Below are 18,732 nucleotides of genomic sequence, written 5' to 3'. Positions count from 1 at the left end.
CTCATAAAAATGTAAAAGGCTGCATATTATAAAAAAAAAGCATAACGTTGCTGAGAAAAATTTGAGAATAATGAGGTAAAAGATATATACATTGTTAAAGACTCAGAAGACTCGGTATTGTTGATATAGCAATTTTTCCAACCCTGATTTGTAGATTCAATGCAATTCCAACTAAAATTCCAGGAGGTTTTTTTGTTGTTGCTGATTGACACGATAATTATAAAATTCATATAGAATGCAAAATGCAATAATAGCCAAAACAATTTAAAAGTTAACAAAGCTGGAGGGTGATTACTGCTAGACTTCAAGATTTTTATAAAGGTAGGATAATCAGAACAGTGTGCTCTCCATGCAAAATGACACGAGCAGATCTATAAACGTAATAGGGAGTACAGAAACAGATCCATACGTATATGGAAAATTGATTCTTGACAAAGGTGTATAGCCTTTTAAGTGGAACAAGGATAATATTTTTATCAAATGGCACGGGAAAAAAATAGATATACAAAAAACAACAAAAAAAAAGTCTTTCATTCACTCCTTACCTCAAATATGTCAAAGAATTCAAAGCAAATCAGATCTAAATGTACAATCTAACAATAAATCTTCTAGAAGGAAACAGAAAAGAAAAAATTTGTGGCTTTGATGTGACTTAGCCAAAGCTTTCTTAGAAATGGTGCGAAAAGCATGATTTCTAAAAGAACAAAATGATAAAGTGGACTTTGTCAAGATTTAAAACTTCTGCTCTTTGAAAGACACTGCTAAGAGAATGAAAAGACAAACTTCAGACTGGGAGAAAATTTTTCAAAACGTGTCTGATAAAGGACTTTTATACAGAATACACAAAAATTATCAAAACTCAATAAGAAAGTAAAAACAATAAAAATTGGCAAACTATTTGAACAGAAAAATTACCAAGAAAGATGTACATATGGCAAATAAGCAAATAAATAGATGTTAAAAAACATAATTCCTTAGAAAAATGCAAATTAAATATACAATGAATGACTACTGCACACTAATTAGAATGGCTAAAAGTCTAAAGATCATTCCAATGCTGGCCAAGATGTGGAGGCAGTGAGCTCTCAAACACTGCTAATGGGAATATAAAATGGAACAATCCCTTTGGAAAGCAGTTTGACAGGTTTTTAAAAATGTAAACATGCACCTACCGTATGATCCAACCATTCCAATCCTAGAAAATTATTTTTATCCCAGATAAATTAAAATCTATGTCCAAGCAGTGTCTTGTGAGTGAATACACATAGTAACTTTACTAGTAATAACCCCAAAATGGAAACAACCCAAATGTCTATCAGCCAGTGAATGGATGAATTGTGTTTTACCCGTAAAATGGAACGCTACTCACCAATAAAAAAAATCAATTATTGATATGCGTAACAACACAAATCAATCTGAAAATATGTAAATAATTATGTTCAGCTAAAAAATCCCAACAAAAGAAGTACAGACTGCATGGTTTCCTATATATATATATATATATATATACATATATACATACAAAGCTTTAGAAAATGAAAATGTATGCTAACAAAATGCCGTGGAATGGTCATCTGTGTGGCTAGGAGCAGGAGGGAGGTATTCCATGGGTTCACTAGGAGATTTTCTGGGGTAATGTATATGTTATCTACATTGATGAATGTGATGTGTGAGAGTTTCACAAACATAGGAGCCCTGGTGGCACAGTGGTTAAAGTGCTCAGCTACAAACTGAAAGGTCCTGCTCCATGGGAGAAAGAAGTAGCAGTCTGCTTCCGTAAAGGTTACAGCCTTGGGAAGCCTAGGGGGCAGTTCTACTCTGTCCTATATGGTTGCTATGAGTTGGAATCAACTTGACCAAAACGGGTTTGGATTTTTTTTTTTTTTTTTTTGGTGTGTGCTGGAGAGGAAAAGGAGCAACACAAACTCACGTAAACTGCAGGTGAGATTATAAATTTTCCCAAGCAGCTTGGAATATAGAAGCCTCATTGTCTTCTATGGCCTGTCCTTATAAGTGTCATCCCATCATTTTGGCCATAATCTATTGCTCACACAGATCAACCTTAACAGAATATGTTTGATTATTTGAAAAGGGTGTGAATATCAGGAGTTGGGAACAATTAAGGGCCATCTAGGAGAATGACTATAGGAGTCCAGCCTTTGGCCACCAATTACTTCTGCCCTTCCCACATGCAATATACATTCATCCCCTTCTGTGGCCCCCAAAAGTATCATCCTATTACATCATCAGCTCGAAGTTCAGGAGTTCATGAGATCCAGGTGTGGATGAGGCTCATAGGTGTCATTCCCTAAGTTTATACAAATAAATAAACAACAAGCATTTATTATTTCACACTATTTCTGAAGGACAGGAATCCTTAAACAGCTTTAGGGATGGATCTGGCTCAAGATCTCTTGTTGCTGTCAGGAAGTCTGCTGGGTTGTAGTCATCTGAAAGCTTGACTCTGGCTGGAGGGTCGGCTTCCAAGAAGGCTCACTCACATGGCTCCTGGCAAGAGGCCTCAGTTCCTTGTGACTTTCCTTAGGAGGCTTCCATTCCTCATCACACAGTCCCCTGCACAGGGTAGCTCATAACTTGGTAACTGCCTTCCCCCAGATCAAGTGATCTGGGAAAAAGGAAAGAGGCAGAATTCACACTTTCTTTTACTACCTTGCCTCAGAAGCAACATGCCATCATTTGTACTGCTGTTCTACTGGTCATACAGGTCAAACCTAATACCATGTGGGAGGAAATTATAGGCAGAAACAAACACCAGAAGGTGAGGATTATTGGTGGAATCCTACAACCTGGTAACCACCGACTGATAAGCAAAGACAAAACTGCTTTTTATACTGAAAAATGTACAGGTCCATTTACAACAGGTAAGAAATGACCTGGAAAAAGGAAAGGCAAAGTAAGGAATAGGACTGGTGCTTTTATATCCTCATTTGTACTTTTTGACAGAGGTTGGCAAACTACAACCTACAGGCCAAAACCAACCTACCATCTGTTTTTGTAAATAAAGTTTTTTGGAACACAACCACACCATTTACTTATTGTCTATGACATCTTTAGCAAGGCAATGGCCGAGCTGAGGAGTCAAAACAGAGACTAACACACAAAGCTGAAAATATTTCCTATACAGCTTTTTCACAAAAAGTTTTTAATCCTTGAGTAAGGTATAAAGAGAAAAGGTCCAAAACTATGGAAATGGAAAAGGAGGTTTAGGCGTTCCAAGGATTTCTCAGGGTTAGATAATTGAAAGGATTCATGAAGCTCAACAGAACATACTCAGATAACGCTTTCAATGAATTAAAAAAAAAAAATGTGATACACATGAGAAAGGGAATTTATGTAAGCGGTAGGGATCCAAGAGACATTCAGGAATAGGCTCCCAATGTCATTCTTAATTGCATGAAGACATGCTTCATTTTAAGATTGAACTGCTGATATCTGTGTGATAAAACATGATTTCAGGAGAGCTCCAGCAGTTTCCAGCAGTCTCTTATGCCCATCTAATCAGGTGGTGAAGACTGGGTATCTAACTAGCTGTCTCAGGTATAAGCTATCAATAAGTAGATTGTCCCCCTTTAAATAAAAAAAAAAACAAAACACTATAAATCGGTTAGTTAGTTAGTTGGTTAGTCAGTTAGTCCACGGCCCTTTTATTGACCAAGAATAAGAGAACGATTTTAGGCATTCCTAAAGATAAGCAAAGAACTGCCCCAGTTCATATTGGTAAAATAACTCCATCCTTCTGGGGCATATTATGTGAGGTTGTAGATGTCACTGTGGAGGAGCTAAGAATTAAAATATTGGGAAAAATAGGATAGAATTACTTGTTGCAGAATATGTGATTTCAGTTCTCAGCTATCTTATCAAGATTCAAAAGGCAGTGATTAATTTAATAAAAAAAGAAATAAAAGTTTCATTTTTTTAGGGGTATGTTGATGTTATGGATTGAATTGTGTCCCCAAAAAATATGTATTGTAAATTCTACCCTCCAGGTTCCTCCATGTTATGAAATGTTTCAGAGATTCATCATTGTTCTTTATCGATGCGTAGTATTCCATCGTATGAATATACCATATTTATTTATTTAATCTGTTGATGGGCACCTTGGTTGCCTCCATCTTTTTGCTACTGTAAACAGTGCTGCAATGAACATGGGTGTGCATATATATTTTTTTTATGCTTGTGGTTATAATCTCATTTGAGAATGGGCTTTCTTTGCTTTGGTAATGAAACAGGATTAGTGTAAGGTGTACCTTGAGTCAATCCCTTTTGAGATCTAAAAGATTAAACAAGCAAACCAGTGAGCGGAGATGGAGTAAGATAGATTCCAAGCGACATGGAGATTTCCAAGGAAATAAGGAAGCAGAAGCTGAAGAAACAGCAGCCTTTCTCCAGAGATGACAGAGATAGACTTCCCCTGGAGCCAGCATCCTGAATATGGACTTCTAACCTCCTAAATGTGAGGGGAAAAAAAAAAAAAACACGCTTGTGGTATTTCTGTTATAAAGAGACTAGATAACTAAGACAATTGGTGTGGTAGGAAATACTCTAAGATGGTCCCTAAGATTCCAGCTTCCTGGTATAAATGCCCTCTATAACCTGCTGCCCTCCTTGAGTGAGGGTGGGACTTGTGAATAGGATGGAATGTAACTGCTGTGGTGAGATTAGGTTACATGGCAAAGGTGAGAAAATTTTTCAGATACAATTAAGTTGATTTTGAGTTAATCCAAAGGGAGGTAATACTGGGTGGGCCTGATATAAGCAGATGAACATTTTAAAAGAGAGTCTAGAGGTCAGAGATTAAAGAAATCAGAGACACTTTCCTTCTGGCTTAGAAGATGCAAGCAGCCATGATGTGAATTGCCTATGGAGAGGGGTAGCCACTAGTTACTGAGGGCCTTTGACTAAAAAATAGAAGGAATTAAATTCTGCCAACAACCTGAATGAACCTGGACAAGAGTTACCACTGAGAATGTATTCTGTCTAAGACCTTGACTACAGCCTTGTGTGATCCTGAGCAAAGGACCCAGATTAGCTGTTCCCTGGTTCTGCCCAATGGAAGCTGTAATAACAAACATGCTGTTTTAAATCTCTAAATGTATGGTAATTTGTTATATAGCAAAACAAAATAGATACAGTTTTGATAACAGGATTAACTTAAGTAAGTATAAACTGACATGTGGCAATCATGTTTTGTTATTTTGCGTGTGTGTGTTTTCCACATTTTCTTACCTTTCTTCCCTTTGTTCTATGCCCAACACAGAGATATTTACTCAACTAGATACTTCCATGTACATTAGCCCATTTCAAAGAAGAGAAAAAAACAAAGTGCCTTTCCCCAGAGAATATATAAGAGATTTCATGTCACATAAAAAAAAAAAAAAAAAAGCTGATAGAAAGCCCTGCCTATAAAAAAAACACTCCCTCTCCCCTTACTGAAAACTATAAAAGATGAGAGGAAGCAGTCAAGTGGGCCTGGACTGAGTGCATCTAACATAAAGTGATCACGCTGCAAGAAAATTATTCTCCCTTGGATGACCAATATCGCCTTTCAAGTCAATACATTCTGTTTTCAGTGCCCTGAAGTGACATGGAAGTTGAAGAAACATCTCAGTAACTGGGAGGCGAGAGGAATTTTCTTTTTCCAGTGGAGATAATTTTTGGCATGAATTACTCTCTAAAAGTAGACATCTCCCATCATATTTAACACCTTCTGTTTCCCCCTCCTCTTGGAATTGTAATAAATGTCTGTGAGCTCTCAGATGCGGCTTGAGACACCTGAGAGAGTAATGACATCAAAGAGAACAATCTTTAACCTATACTTGGATGTGGCTAAATATAAACAGTGAGATTTCTCTTCCTGTTATAGAGAAAACCTGTATAAACAGCAAAACTAAACCAGAAAACACTGCCTCATGGGAGGAGGACAGGCAGATGGTACACTTGAGACCTGGGACTTGATTTTCATTATATGCTTCTGTGCTATTGTTTTGGATTTTAGTTGAACTAAAAGTGTATTACTTTAAAAACACGTAAACAAAAAACCAAAAGATTTTTATATTCAGAAATTGTCATACATAATTTCTCTAGTCAGAGGTCAAGTATTTTAAAATCTGCATCCTTCATCACACAATTTATGTGCATTTTTCCTAAGCAAATCATCATATAAGAGCATGATGTGTTCAGTATTGTAGTCCTATTTATTGATACTTTAAGAAATAAAATCTAACAGGTTATTTTCTCTCCTTGTGTCATGGATTGAATTGTGTCCCCCCAAAATATCTGTCAACTTGGCTAGATTCTGATTCCCAGTACTGTATGATTGTCCACCACTTTGTCATCTGACGTGATTTCTCTAGGTGTTGTAAATCCTGTCACGGTGATGTTAGTGAGATGGATTAGTGGCAGTTATGTTGATGGGATCTACGAGATTAGATAGTGTCTTAAGCCAATCTCTTTTGAGAAATAAAGGAAAGAAGCTAGCAGAGAAGTGGGGATCTCACACTATCAAAAAAGTGGCACCAGGAGCAGAAAGCATCCTTTGGACCTGAGAATCCCGTGCTGAGATCCTCCCAGACCAAGGCAAGACTGAGGACAAGGACCTTCCTCCAGAACCAACAGAGAGAGAAATCCTTCCCCTGGAGCTGGTGCCCTGAATTCAGACTTCTAATCTAGGGGAATATGAGAGAATAAACTTCTCTTTGTTAAAGCCATCCACTTGTGGTATTTCTGTTATAGCAGCATTACATGACTAAGACAACTTGATTCTCTATATATTGAGATCTATTATTAGATATTGATTGTTTTCATTTAAAACTATAAAGCAAATAAGGATGTCAATCCAAATTCTTTAAAACATTTGTGCCACAGTCTTAAAGAGGAATTGGCTTTTGGTGGCTGTTAGGTCAGAAAGATCCCAGCCAGGCCCCGGCATCAGACCTTATCATTATCTCCACCCTTTTTTTTGACTCTCTCAAGAACCATCAAAAGATAATTTGAGCTGCTCTCCAACAACAACAACAACAAAAGTGAATTATATAGTATTTGATGCAAGACTTTGAGGAAATTTTTTTTTTTTAATTTATTTGAAAACAAGACCTTCATTGCACATGTACATGACTCTCTTACTGATAGATAAGCATGAGGCAAGAAAGTTCTGGGGCACCTGGTCTACTTGGGCTCTCATTCCCCTTGCAAAATCTGGAAGCAATCATATTGGAAACACATATTTCAAAGTAATGACCAAAAACTTCAGTTGTTCTTCAGAATTTAGAGTATTGTGGAAAATAGACAGAATTTGTTTTGCTCTGAATCTGGATAACACATGTGAGGAAACTGTCATCTAGCATGTAGCACTTGAACTTTCAGCTCTAAGCATACATATATATATATATTCTTAAATATATATATATGTATGTATTTCCAGAAAGAGCTAACAAAAGGCATTAAAAATATTTTTACTTTTAGAAAGGTGAAGCCGGGCTTTTCCAATTTAGTATGCCAAATGAAACACTGAAATAATGTTGATACAGATTATTTGGTGTTGTAAACTTTCCTTAAATTTCTGCAGAGGTAATTTGCAAGAAAAGATGAGTGAAACTATGAAACTACAATACATTTAATATTAAACATATAAAATCTAAATATTCATAACATTCTTTATCTCAATGCTTAATAAATTCAAGTATAGGCACAGAAATTTAATCAATTTTAAAACACATGTATTCAAATATGTACAAATTGTATAAGACAGAATATTGAAAAATTTATAGACCTAAGAAGTAGATAATTAGTAACAATATAAAAAATAAAAGGTAAACCTGAACCCTCATTGCTCCCCGACCCCAAGAAACACTTAAATAAGCTGTTGCTTACAGATAAAACCATATGTCTTCTCACAATCTTCATCCAAAATAGTATCACTATTATATAATAAGCAGCTCTGTGGATTTAGAATTTGAACAAATGGATATCTGTAATGAAGACAAAAAATATTAGCATCTGGGAAAAGGTATGAAAACACTCAGGTGCAAAGATTTCAGATTAATGATAGAACTTTCAGAAGCATTTAAATGAGATACTAGCATACTGAATCATACTTTTTTTCCATTTAATAACCATAGTTTTCAGATTTCAGATTATATTGTTGCACAAACCTTAGTTACTCCCTCTAAAATAAATAGTATTGGGACTAGAGATTTTTGGCTATTGTTCTTCCCTTTGGTGTTAATCATTTTGATGCATAATATACTTTTATTTTGTTTAAAAAAATTCATTACCTTATTTAGTCTAGAGAAACAAATCAGAGCTTATAATTCACCATTGTATTATGTGGAAATTACATATTTATGAATAAAAATAACATTCAAAGTTTACAAACATACAGAAGATAAACCCAGAATATTTGAAACATTGGGAGTATGTTGAGAATTTTGGCTCCACCAGAATAAAGAAAGGAAGGCATATTCTGCTGTATCTGGACTGCCGGGACTGCTGAGTCAGCGCTCGGGTGTATGTGAGGATGTGAGGATGTGTGCCTGTACGGGCACGTCTATCTATTTGCTCCAATGAAAAATGGAAAAAAAAAGTCAAAAGTTATCTTATGGGCCCAGAACACTAAAGTTCATGTGACCTGAGCATGAACTTGAATTTTCTGGATTGGCCTGCAGTTGTATTCTGCTACACTCTTCTCTTTCTGCAACCTCACCCCCTGGGCATGCGATTACTGCAGTGCTCCTGGGTGTTACCTGCACTGATGTGATCTAAGCATAAACTCAGGAAGAGTAGAAAAGGCAGCACCAGGCTGCCAGAAACTTACAGATCCCGGAAAGGAGCAGAGCCGTCCTCCCACAGCCACGCACCACGTTTTTCATTATAAGTGAGTCCAATCCAGTAATAAAGTCCACTGGAGATCCAAAACCTCTGTTTGGAAACAGTGACTAACACTGTAATCCTATTTGAATGTACTCTGGGAAGAGTGTGCTTTTAAGAATTTAATGTCAGACATCATACTCGGCCTATCAATCGCACAAACTGAAATCACTCTTGGCTTCTAATTTAGAAGGTTCAGCTCTGTGCCTCATATTTCTAATTTATCATGTACATTCAGTTATGCAGGAAAACTACCACAAAATCTGACTAAAGGTGTAAAGATTTTGTTATAAAAATATATAAAACATTCTCTATTCTGTGAGTTAGAGTTCTCGTGAACATCCCTGTACAGGGAATCCGAAACCCCAGCCTGAAAATCTGTAAAATCAACACTATCTCGAGGGATAAAGCTCCTGGGTATGACCTTCGCAGCCTCTATTCAGCTCAGTCTCTGCATACATCTAGGGCAATTTATGCCTTTTCTGTGCTGTTGTTAGCTGCTGTCAAGTTGGTTCCAATGAAACACTGCCGGGTCCTGGGTCACCTTCACAATCATTGTTAATCTTGAGCCCATTGTTGCAGCCACTGTGTCAATCCATCTCACTGAGGGTCTTCCTCTTTTTAGCTCACCCTCTACTTTACCAAGCATGATGCCCTTCTCCAGGGACCGGTTCCTCCTGATAACATGTCCAAAGTATGTGAGACCAAGTCTTGCCATCCTCGCTTCCAAGGAGCACTCTGGCTGTACATCTTCCAAGACAGATTTCTTTGTTCTCTGACACACCATAAAAAAATATATTAAATATTCTTCACCAACAACATAATTCAAAAATGTCAGTTCTCCTTAGGTCTTCCTTATTCATTGTCCAGTATTCACATGCATATGAGACAATTGAAAATATTGTGGCACGGATCAGGTGCACCTTAGTCCTCAAAGTGACACCTGGGCTTTTCAACACTTCAAACAGGTCTTTTGCAACAGATATGCCAAATGCAATGTGTCTTTTGAGTTCTTGACTGCTGCTTCCATGGGTGTTGATTGTGGATCCAAATAAAATGAAATCCTTAACAATCTGAATATTTTCTCTGTTTATTATAATGTGTTTATTGGTCTAGTTGTGAGGATTTTTGGTTTCTTTATGTTGAGGTATAATCCATACTGAAAGCTGTGGTCTTTCATCTTCATCAGTAAGTTCTTCAAGTCCTCTTTGTTTTCAACTAGGAAGTTTGTGTCACCTGTGTATAACAGGTTGTTAAAGAGTCTTACTCTAATCCTAGTGTTACATTCTTCTCCGTATATTCCACCTTCTCAGGTTATTTGCTCCACATACAGTTGGATAAGTATGGTGAAAGGATACAAACATAACACACACTTTTCCTGACTTTAAGCCATGCTGTATCCCCTTTGCTCTGTTTGAATGGCTGCCTCTTGGTCTATGTGCAGGTTCCTCATGAGCACAAGTCAGTGTTCTAGAATTCCCATTCTTCATAATTTTATTCGCAATTTGTTATGATCCACATAGTCGAATACCTTTGCAGAGTCAAAAAAAAAAAAAAACCCCACAGGTAAACATCTTTCTGGTATTCTCTGTTTTAAGACAAGATCCATCTGATATCAAGAATGATATTCCTCATCCCACATCTTCTTCTGAATTGGGCTTCAATTTCTGGAAGTTCTCTGTTGATGTACTGCTGAAACCGTTTTTGAGTGATCTTTGGCAAAAATTTAGTTGCATGTGATATTAATGATATTGTTAGAGAATTTTTCCATTCTGTTGGATTGCTTTTCTTAGGAATGGGACCTTAGGGATTTTCTTAGGAACTGGTAATTTTTATGAGCATACCCTCTATATTGGCCCTCATTTTATTCCAGAAACATGACAGAAGCTACATAATTATAAAAGAATTTATAAATTCAATTGAAAGAACTAAATATGCCAAAGTCATTTAGTTGGATCTTTGAATGAAATGAGTTAAATAATGATCTAATTACTTTGAAGCCATCCAGAATATTCCTTTCACTTCATCTGGCAAATTGATTTTATTCCTAGATATAATTCTTTGAGAAATTTTATGTAAGTTTTATAGTGATTGCTTCAAAGTACAGAGCTAATAATCATTGTTCAAATATGACCACCCATTTACTCTCTGATTAAAGACTCAAAATTTTCAGCTTACTTAAATATTATGTTTTCTGGAACAAAGAAAATGTGGAAACACAAGTACATACTAATTCATTTTTGCTTTCCAGCTGAAGAAGAGTGGAATTCTGAGAAGCACAGAAATCCCTACTTTCTGCCCAAGTTTTTTCTTCATTGGAAAAGAAGTAACAGTTGCATTGGTACCCAATCCACTTTTCTTGGCAAGAGCCTAAGATAAAAAATAAAACATAATTGATGACATTGGAGATTACAAATATTTGTATTGCTGTTTATTCATTCAAAGATTATTTCCTATTTATATTTTTCTCTACTACTAGTCTTTGAGCATGCATGCATTACTACGTGCACTGTGGTGTGCTACGCTCAGGATTAGACTTGTGAACAAGTCAAACATGATTGTTTTCCTCATGGAGATTATATTCTACAGATAGAGTAAGACGCTTAGTTACTAATCATTTGTCAATCGTATTTCATGTTAATTTTGCTAAGTATACAAAGGAATTTAGGATAATAAAGGAACACATTGCAAGATATGAGATGGAGGGAGATTAGAAGAATCTGTTTGGAGGAAGTGACCCAAAGGTGAGCTCTGCAGTACAAATAGGAGTTAACCAGATCAAAGAGAGGTGATTTAAAAGGGGAAAGCATTTTATCATATTTTCTGAGTCAACAAAAATACCGTGCATTGAGGACAATCTGACGTTTTGAATTTTTTTCAAAATGAAGATAAATAAAACAATTAATTTGAAGTCTGATAATAGAGTTTAGCAGTGGTAATGTCTTCAACATGCCTTATCCTCAGTAACAGAAAACATGACACATGGTAGTTAACTTGAATGTGAGCCAAATAAATGGTGATGAAATTGCATAAGAGATAAATTAAATGCCATGTGGTCACAGGAGAGATAATTTGGAGTGCATTGGGGGAAAATACATTCATCAGAAATTGTACTTTAAGCTGGCTCTTACTGTGTAAGTAAATTTTGTAACTTCAGAAATCTGGGCACTAAGCTCTGAGGCATAAGCACTAATGGAAGTACAAGTATGTTAGAGGAAGCATTTTCTATAATGGCGATAGGAAAGTATGGGCAACGAGCAGACACAGGCAGGGAATTAGGATTAACTGTAATACTTACTGAAGTTTATTTGTAATTTGTTAGTAAATAATGTGCATTCATAGAGGACAGAAATCTGTTATCCCATGCTAATATTATCCTTATGCCTGTAACATAAAAATGATGTGCTCTCAATATAATCTAATCATTCCTAGAATGAGACTGTTCTAAAATTAGGGAAGTAAACTTATATTACTATGTGTGATATACCATCATGCTCCTCTCTGGAAAAAAAAAAAAACAAGAAATTTTCTATTTTAATATTCTACCAAAACTGAATATTTTCAAACACTGGAGCCTACCTCTCTGGGGTTCTATAGTGGATCCTGGAGAGGGTGTTGGCTGAGTACTTTCTGTGGCAAATGCAATAAGAAATTTATATAAGTACAGGATTAAGTGTATTCATGATATAATATTACACACTAGCAAAATGGATTGTATATTATTATATTATTAAATAGTTTTATCATAGCATTGATCTTTACAAGATGCCTAGAAAAACTTACGATTTTTCAGTAAAATTCCCAAAGTAGCCATCAACGAAAGGCACACTACTGCCAAGGTTCCTGAAATCAGGCTCCATAAATTGTTCTGAAAAGCTGCAGAAAAAGAGAGAAAAGGCAAAGATTTAAAGAGGAAATGTGTAGTGGCTGTAGCTCTTAAATGCAAAACCAGTGAGAGAAAATCCAGAAGTGTCAGGATCCACACACAGATATACAGAGAAATATTTGAGTCTTTAGGTCTTTTATGTGCTAACACAATCAGCCTGCCAGTGAACAATTGGAAAAGGAAGACAGTCCATTTAAAACTTCAACCAATATCAACATTTGGGGAGGAGGTGGGGCGGTGGGGTATATTATTCCTCAGTGAGATTATCCACACATTTTCATCTCTACCAACTCTGTAAGTATATTTAGCATTAGTTTTTTTGTTTGTTTTTGTTTTTTAACTGGCAAAGAGGCTTAGAGATCTAGTGGAAAAAGTGATCAAGGGGCCCCAACTTCTGTTTTACGTGCTTACATTACAGGCATTTACTTTCATTCTCTCTGGAAAAATCACAAGGTAAATAGCTTGAGAAAATTGAGGGTCCAAGACCAACATCATTTTCTCAAGGTATCAAAGCTAGCAAGTGTGCAAGTCAGACATAAAATTCAATCCTGTCTAAGCCCAGTGTCTTTCATATAATCTATTCCATCATGGTCACTGACAATAATACTATTTGGTAGTAAGTCTTTCTGCTAATCTCAGTACAGATTCTGCCTTGAGAAATGTTTTGCTGCCCATAGCTATGAAGACGTAGTATAAGACAAAGAGACAGGAGCACTTTGGACCCAGGGATGAGAGATTCTAAAACCAATGCAAAGAGTAATTCTCTGGTGAGCTGAGTTCACTTCCTAGTACATTGAATTATGATATAGAAAGAACTTTTTTTTTTTTTTTTTTTTGCTGTTACCCAAAATTACTTGGTTATATGTTTTTTCCTGAAAAAATTCAACCTTAGTAGATTGTGCATGGACTTGAGCACACTCCTAAAGAGTAATGTTAGTGACAATAGTACAGTGTTTAAACCGTTAGTCTGGGAGAGATTTAGGAGTCGCAAGACAAGTGCTAAGAAAAAAATTAAACACTGTAAACACTGTATCATTTATAGCTAGCATTATCTTTTTATTCCTATGCTAGAATTATATTGATCATAATATAACCAGGTGAATTCATTTCTCATTCAGAATTAAGACCTCCCCATATTGGAACCTACTCTATTGAAAAAGCTTTCCAGGCTACTTATAAATTACAGAATGATGAATCAAGAAATTCGAAAAAATGTTGAAGTTACTGACATAGGGAAGGCCTAAAAAATCCACTGTCCCTTATGCCTCTTTTTCTTAAAGCTCTGCCCTAAAATTAGCCATGTCCGTGGATTGCCTGTTTTGGGTCCCTTTATCTGTTGATTTTCTGACTGGAGGCACACGTACCTGCCATGAGAGATGATGTCCCAGGTGGATGCAGGGAAGGCCCGAGAGGTGGTTGTTGGGGAAGAGTGGTGCTCGATCACAGAGCTGGGCTGGAAGCAAAGGAATCCGAAAGCTGTGTGCGAACTAATTTAAAAGAAACAAATGTGTATTTACAGGATGTTCCTGAATCATCTATTGGTGAGCCACATATGTGCAGTACTGACCAAGAAGCAGTAAAACTACCAGCTTCTAAAATGTTCCGGATATCACAATACAGGAAATTCTCACTGTATTTTTGCAATAGAAACCCTTTGATTAGCAGAAAAGAAGATGAGAGGGAGTTTGTGTTTTGTTTTTACTTTTAGTGTTTCAACATCAAAGTCATCTTCAAAATATATTTGGAAAATATCCAAAAAATGGACAAACAAAAGTTAAATGTACTCACTGCAATAAAATTCTACATATAATTTTTCTATAATATATATATACATACAATATTCACTGCACAAAACACAGTTTAAATCTTTTTACTTATATTGACTCATATGTTTATAAAAATGACTCGATAAGGAAGACATTATAAGTATCCTATTTTACCAGTGAGAAAAATGAGGCCTAGAAGGGCTAAGTAGCTTGTCCAAGGTCACTTAAATTTAAAACTTAAGCAATCTTGCTCCAGGGCACATGAGCAATATATGAGAGAGATTTACTTCAAGGGACTAGCTCACACAATTGTGGGGCTCGAAAGTTCAAAACTCATAGGTCAGGTGACAGGCTGGAGACTTATGCTGGCTCACGGGATTGTAGGGCCTGGTAAGTCCAAAATCTATAGGTCAGGCACTGGGTGGAAACTTCCGCAGGCTTGCATCCCAAGATCTGTAGGTCAGGAGAGGGAAAATTACAGTTGAGAGAGAAAGAGGGAGAGAGTTCTGACAAGTATCTATTCATAGTCTGAAGGCAGACAATAACCTAAGACCACTTTCAACTGCTTGATTGATTACATTAGATTACATTACACAAGATTGTTACATTATATTACACTACGTTAAAGAACAGCAACTAGTATTTGGCCAAACCACTGGCAATCATAGCTTAGCCAAGCTGACACATACAATTAAACATCAGACCTCCCATTACTGTGATATGTACACGCACACACACATACACATCTGTGCCCTAAAGCTCCCTTACCTGATGTGATGGTTAAAGTTGTGTGTCAACTGGCTGGGCCATGATTCTCGGTGGTTTGGCAGTTATGATATAGTTCAACACCTATGTAATGATGTAATCACCTTCATGGTGAGATCTGCTATGAGCAGACAATGAGTTGAAAGGGAATTTCCTTGCAGGTGTGGCCTGCATTCAATATGTGTGAACTTGCTGGCAAGCTGGCTGACTTTTCCTCACCCTGAATCCTGCAGCTGCCTCCTGTTCTGTTCATCTGACCTCCAGTTCTTGGGACTTGAGCTAGCAACATACCTACCAATCTTGGGATTTGTCAGTGCCCACAGCCTGTGAGCCAGAAGCCTGTTGTCTGACCTGCAGATCTCAGCAGGAGAAGCCTCCAGCCTAACCCATGGACTTGGGACTTTCCAGTCTCTACAACCATGTGTACCATTTCTTTGATATAAATGTTTCTCTGTCTCTCTCTCTCTATATAAACAAACAAAAAAACTTATTGCCATCAAGTTGATTCTGTTTTTTCTATAGGACAGTGGGGTTACAGGACAGAGTAGAACTGCCCCGCAGAGTTTCCAAGGAGCACCTGGTGGATTCAAACTGAGAACCTTTTGGTTAGCAGCTGTAGCACTTACCCACTACACCGCCAGGGCTCCATATATATGTATATGTATACATGCTTCACTGGTTTTGCTTCTGTAGAGACCCCAGCCTAAAACACCCGGCTTAAGTCCAAACTTCAGTGCTTCACTCACTTTGCCTTGTAATTTGCTTTCCACACCTTACTCTCCAAAGTTCCAGTCCCTTAAGATCCTTTGAACATGACTGTAGCTGTTCTAATAAACCTTATTTTTACTAATATGTTAAGTATTGTAGTAGTTTATTGTGTTATCTCATTCAGATAATATTCTGTTATTTTCACTAACACTTTTATGTCTTCAAAAGAGAACTCTAGTGGGAATTTCAAATATAAGATAGATAGGTAGACTGCGTGTCTTGAGAGCAGGAACCTTGATCTATAATGTCTCTGGACATACAATATGTCGTTCATTCTCATATAAAAGCAAACTCCATCCAAAATAATTTCATGGGTTTTTTGCTGCCTTTTTTTTTTTTTTTTAAGCATTATAATATTCCTAGGGAGTGCAAAATGTTAACATAATTGGCTGTTCACTGAAAGGTTGGAAGTTCAAATCTGCCCAGATGCATCTTTGAAGAAAGTCCTGGCAATCTACTCCCAAAAATCAGACACTGAAAACCCTATGGAGTATAGTTTTACCCTGGTACACATAGGGTTGCCGTGAGTGAGAATCACCTTGGCCATAACTAACGAAAACTAAAAACCAAACTCATTGATGTCAAGTTGATTCTGACTCGTAGTGACCCAACAGGAAAAAGCAGAACTGCCCCATAGGTTTTCCAAGAAGCAGCTGGTGGATTCAAACTGCTGACCTTTTGGTTAACAGCCGTAACTCTTAAGCGCTTTGCCACTAGGGCTCCAACAATAAGCTGATTTGGTGTTTTTTTACTATTCCTATAGATGAACCTTTTTGTAAAGATGAGCTTTTCATCAAAAACAACAACAACAAAAAACAACTTGATTTCTCAGCTTCCATGAATTCAAAAATTTTCCATCTTTTTAATTTGTGTACATTGTGTTTATAAAGTTGCCTTTACTCAACCACCATAATTGCTAAAATCTAGATCCTCACTGAAAATGTGAATGTGAAATTTCCTTCATAGCTTTTATGCAAATCCAGGTTGAAAGACATGATGTTTATAAAAATGATTCCTTACCTAATTTGAAATCTACCATCCTTTTTTTCTGAACATCTTATTGTGCTTTAGGTGAAATTTTACACAGCAAATTAGTTTCCCATTGAACAATTTATGCACAATTTTTTCCAATGTATTCTGGTCTCAGGCTAGAGGAGGCTGTGGTTCATGTGGGCCATTAGTCCTATAGACTATTTGCTTCCTTGAGCCTTTGGTTTCCTTCACCCTCCTTTGCTCCACATGGGAAGGGACCCATAGCTGTATCTTAGAAGATCACTCGCAAGCTTTAAGATCCCAGACACTACTCACCAAACAAGTATGTAGAACATTATCTTATAAACTATGTTAGGTCAATTGACCTAGTTGTCCCCCAGCACTACGGTCCTGAGCCTCAAGCCCAGTAACTTAGACCCACCAAGTGTTGGACGTATGTCTAAGAAGTTTCCATAACTATGCCTTCTATGTGCTCTATTATGTGTATGAATATACATGCAGCACATACAAATATGTATATACAAATGCTTACAACTATACGTATATATGCACAGACATGTACCCCCATACACCCTCCACACCTATGTAGCATACATATCTACCTATATAACCACTCACAAATTGTTGGTTGTCATTGCTGTTGTTGCAGAATTGTGTATGTTATAGCATCTACCATAGTTGTCCTTCACTCGTAGATATCTATCCCTCAGTGTCTTCATTTACCTTGGTCACATTGTGACTTCTCCAATATTTTCTGTTGCCTTTACCAGAATTAACATGTGTCTACTATTTAGTGATTCTCCCTTTCTTCCCTCCCATCGCTGATCGCCATCAAAGAACACTGCTTTCTGTGCTTCAACTTACTCTTGAATTTTTATAAAGTGGTACCATGCAACATTTGCTCTTTTGTGATTGATTTATTTCACTCAGCATAATGCCCTCCAGATTCATCCACGTTAATTTTCACACGCTAGTCATTATTCTTTATTATTGCATGGTGTCTCATTGTATCTATATACGAGAAGATCTACCCTTTCCTGGTTTTAGTGTTGGACAACACCAAATCAGCAGAAACCTGCCTAATTTTGCTCATTTTTTGTCCGGTATGAAGATGTCTTAATTGGTATGAGCTTAAGATTTTGCCTACAGCTTTTGTATTTGCATGGAACAAATTTATGAGAATTGTGACAGAATAGACACAGAAAGGGATTATTCCTTGTCTTAGCCATCTAGTGCTGCCATAACAGAAATACCACAAGTGGATGGCTTTAGCAAAGAGAAAATTATTTCCTCACACTAAAGTAGGCTAAAAGTCCAGATTCAAGGCATCAGCTCCAGGGGAAGGCTTTTTCTCTTTGTCGGCTCTGGAGAAAGGTCGTTGTCCTCAATCTTCCCCTGGTCAAGGAGATTCTCAGGCCCAGGGACTCCGTGTCCAAAGGACGCTCTCTGCTCCAGGTGCTGCTTTCTAGGTGGTATGAGGTCCCCACTCTCTGCTTGTTTCCCTTTCCTTTTATCTCTTGAGAGATAAAAGGTGGTTCCGGCCACACGCCCAGGGAAACTCCCTTTACCTTGGATCAGGGAGTTAACCTGTTTAAGTGTGCTGCTACAATCCCACCCTAATCCTCTCAACATAAAATTTCAATCACGAAATGGAGGGCAACCATAAAA

General features: G+C 37.0%; 1 protein-coding gene across 3 annotated transcripts in view; it reads right to left on the bottom strand.

Annotated features, from left to right (window-relative positions):
• LOC126075173 (natural killer cells antigen CD94-like) overlaps positions 1-14,269 on the bottom strand; it is a 164,379-nt gene extending 150,110 nt beyond the window's left edge. The window contains exons 1-6 of one of the 3 annotated variants that reach the window (XM_049882455.1): positions 14,137-14,269; positions 12,670-12,762; positions 12,466-12,516; positions 11,117-11,256; positions 8,834-8,937; positions 7,857-7,988 (exon numbers count right to left, since the gene is read on the bottom strand). In XM_049882455.1, coding sequence (XP_049738412.1) covers positions 7,871-7,988; positions 8,834-8,937; positions 11,117-11,256; positions 12,466-12,516; positions 12,670-12,762; positions 14,137-14,143 — 513 coding nt within the window. In that variant the 5' untranslated portion in view covers positions 14,144-14,269 and the 3' untranslated portion in view covers positions 7,857-7,870. Of the gene's footprint in view, positions 1-7,856; positions 7,989-8,833; positions 8,938-11,116; positions 11,257-12,465; positions 12,517-12,669; positions 12,763-14,136 lie in introns of those variants that run through there. The other 2 variants (XM_049882453.1, XM_049882452.1) reach the window with 2 other exon arrangements.
• Positions 14,270-18,732: the final 4,463 nt, after the last annotated feature.

Source organism: Elephas maximus, chromosome 4 (assembly GCF_024166365.1).
Source record: "Elephas maximus indicus isolate mEleMax1 chromosome 4, mEleMax1 primary haplotype, whole genome shotgun sequence".
Lineage (NCBI taxonomy): Eukaryota > Metazoa > Chordata > Mammalia > Proboscidea > Elephantidae > Elephas > Elephas maximus.
The sequence above is the reverse complement of the archived record's forward strand: the minus strand, read 5'-3'. Positions and strand labels throughout refer to the sequence as shown.